This window comes from Micropterus dolomieu, linkage group LG18, assembly GCF_021292245.1.
Source record: "Micropterus dolomieu isolate WLL.071019.BEF.003 ecotype Adirondacks linkage group LG18, ASM2129224v1, whole genome shotgun sequence".
Taxonomy (NCBI): Eukaryota; Metazoa; Chordata; class Actinopteri; order Centrarchiformes; family Centrarchidae; genus Micropterus; species Micropterus dolomieu.
In genome coordinates this window covers 18,923,657-18,926,921 of record NC_060167.1, presented here as the reverse complement: position 1 = coordinate 18,926,921, position 3,265 = coordinate 18,923,657, and the positions used below count along the sequence as shown (strand labels likewise).

General features: G+C 41.0%; 1 protein-coding gene across 3 annotated transcripts in view; it reads left to right on the top strand.

Annotated features, from left to right (window-relative positions):
• The window catches only part of gnai2b (guanine nucleotide binding protein (G protein), alpha inhibiting activity polypeptide 2b), a 62,277-nt gene that overhangs the window by 56,116 nt on the left and 2,896 nt on the right, over positions 1 to 3,265 (top strand). For all 3 annotated transcript variants that reach the window (XM_046076156.1, XM_046076158.1, XM_046076157.1), the window contains exons 6-8: positions 1,381 to 1,510; positions 1,998 to 2,151; positions 2,309 to 2,501. In XM_046076156.1, the coding sequence (XP_045932112.1) occupies positions 1,381 to 1,510; positions 1,998 to 2,151; positions 2,309 to 2,499 (475 nt within the window). In that variant the 3' untranslated portion in view covers positions 2,500 to 2,501. The remainder of the gene's footprint in view (positions 1 to 1,380; positions 1,511 to 1,997; positions 2,152 to 2,308; positions 2,502 to 3,265) is intronic.

The following is a 3,265-nucleotide window of genomic DNA, read 5'->3' as shown; positions in this document are numbered from 1 at the left end:
TCTTCCATTTGAGGATTATGGAGGCCACTGTGCTCTTAGGAACCTTAAGTGCAGCAGAAATTTTTTTGTAACCTTGGCCAGATCTGTGCCTTGCCACAATTCTGTCTCTGAGCTCTTCAGGCAGTTCCTTTGACCTCATGATTCTCATTTGCTCTGACATGCACTGTGAGCTGTAAGGTCTTATATAGACAGGTGTGTGGCTTTCCTAATCAAGTCCAATCAGTATAATCAAACACAGCTGGACTCAAATGAAGGTGTAGAACCATCTCAAGGATGATCAGAAGAAATGGACAGCACCTGAGTTAAATATGAGTGTCACAGCAAAGGGTCTGAATACTTATGACCATGTGATATTTCAGTTTTTCTTTTTTAAGAAATTTGCAATAATTTCTACATTTCTGTTTTTTTCTGTCAAGATGGGGTGCTGAGTGTACATTACTGAGAAATAAAATGAACTTTTTTGATTTTTGGAAAATGGCTGCAATGAAACAAAGAGTGAAAAATTTAAAGGGGTCTGAATACTTTCCGTACCCACTGTATGTATGTATGTATGTATGTATGTATGTATGTATGTATGTATGTATGTGTGTGTGTGTGTGTGTGTGTGTGTGTGTGTGTGTGTGTGTGTGTCTTCGCACGCACGCACGCACAGAAGCAGCTACATGGCTCTGGTGTGACCTGTTTCCTGATACTCTCTGATATTTACCTTCTGGCACAGCCTCAATATTTGGCCTGAATAATACATGCAGGCAAACAATAAGAAGAAAGTCACGTTTTCACAATTCTCCCCTGTTTGCCATACTAAGTGCGGAAAGGAAATACTTACAGAGACGGAGAAATGTCATCTTTTGACAATGGCTTAATTTAGATTCGTCAAAATGGTGCTTTTTGGGCGCATGCTAACATAAACAGATTGTGGGATCGCTGAAAGCTCATATTCGCCCTCTGCATCATCAAAATATGGCAGCTGTCCTGGATGTGGTGGACTGTTGTTGCCTTTGCTGTCTGTAGGGTTTTGCTCACAGCATCGATCACAGTTCTCAGCTTCCCCATTAGTCAGTGCTGTGCTCTGAATATAGAGGCTTGCCTGCCTGCCTCTCGTATCCCGCATTGACCCTGCAGTCTTTTATCAGATATCTGACGGACACCTCCCCGACACTTTTTGTTCTTAAAGCAGCCTCATGAAAACTTAATGTACATCCAAGGATGGAATATCACCCTAACTTTCTCCTCCCTTCCTTTTTCAGGATCACTCTTCCTGAAATGCCCCCTTTAATGCCATATTTGGTATCAGCTTCACCTTACTGTCTTTCATTGTGACCTCCTTCCCCAACTAGTGGAAACACACAATGAATCTCCTTTGCTTCACCCCCTTTGCAGAATGTTTGATGTGGGAGGCCAACGCTCAGAGAGAAAGAAGTGGATCCACTGTTTTGAAGGAGTCACAGCCATTATTTTTTGTGTTGCACTGAGTGCTTATGACCTGGTGCTGGCTGAGGATGAGGAGATGGTAAGGAAATATTCACCTTCTGACATGTTTGTGTCTTAATCTGCACAGAAATATAACTGGCTTCATAAATCTGCTCTTTGGCTCATTTTCAGCATGAGGTATGGGGTATGAGGTATGAATGAGGTTTAGATTGTAAGACATTACAAGGTATTTGACAGCACCCATCCCTCCTTCATTATAGCTTAACAATAGAGAGCACAAGGTGGTAAAATTGGCTTAATGGACTTTAACGATCCATTTACAGTTGAACCAATGGAGTGTAATTATGTAACAAAAGCTAATTTTTCAAGTGACTTGAACCATTTGACCCAATTTCTTGAACTGCTTATGAATTTAAAGACGTGCTCAGGAGACTTGGTGAAAAGATGCTCTCAAGAACCTTCATTGATTGCTCTTTAAAATATGAAACAACATCTTCCCCAGGTGGCAGCTCTGATGTGTTGTTGTGCCTTAGCGGAGGTCCATGATCGATTTTGCTTCTCTTTAGAATCGAATGCACGAGAGCATGAAGCTATTTGACTCCATCTGCAACAACAAGTGGTTCACCGAGACCTCCATCATCCTCTTCCTCAACAAGAAGGACCTCTTTGAGGAGAAGATTACTCGCAGCCCCCTCACCATCTGCTTCCCAGAATACACAGGTACACAGTGGAATATCAGGGGCCTTGCTGCACCTGAGAGCAGGGCTTTGATAGTTAACATCTGTAGCGCAACCACATACACAGTGCGGGCTTACTAACAAATCAAAGCATAAGAAAGTACAATCTTCATAACAAATCACTTCCTCGTCTTCCCCAGGGGCCAACAAGTTTGATGAAGCAGCCAGTTACATTCAGACCAAGTTTGAGGACCTGAACAAGAAAAGGGACACAAAGGAGATCTACACCCACTTCACCTGTGCCACTGACACCAAGAACGTGCAGTTTGTCTTTGACGCCGTCACCGACGTCATTATTAAGAACAACCTGAAAGACTGTGGTCTTTTCTAAAGGTAGGAAATATGACAGCATGGTGGAAATGGAGCTGAACCATTCATCAATTAGTCACTTAATCGATCGACAGAAGATTTACTGGCAACAATTTGATAACTGATTCATTGTTTAGGTAATTTATTAAGCAAAAAACACCAAAAACCCTCTGGCTCTGGCTTCTCGAAAGTAAATATTTGTTAGTTTTCTTACCCTTTTATAATAGTAAACTGATAGAACACAGCTTTACATTTTATAGACTGAACAAATAATTGATTCATCACGAAAGCAATTGGCAGCATTATCAATAATGAAAGTAATTGTTAGATGCTAGTCTAAATGAGTTCACTTAATAACTGCCTTTGTGAAGTTAAAAAATGGATGTCAAATAATTTCCTCCAGCTGAACTCAGACAAAACAGAAATCCTGGTCATCGGGTCTCAGCAGATGGCAAATCAAATACTGCCATCTGCTGGTTCCCTAGTAAATCACATTAAGCCTGTGGCAAAGAACCTTGGTGTGTGGTTTGATAGTAATTTAAATTTCGAGCAGCACACCACAAAGCTTGTTCAATCATGTTTTTATCAACTTAGAAATATAGCTAAAATTCGATCTATGTTAACTTTTAAGGACACCGAGACCATTTTACACGCCTTCATCTCATCACGCCTGGATTATTGCAACAGCCTGTCACCTGTTTAACCCAAAAATCTATTGATCGACTCCAGACTGTCCAGAACTCAGCTGCCAGGCTTTTAACCAGAACAAAGAAATATGACCACATTAC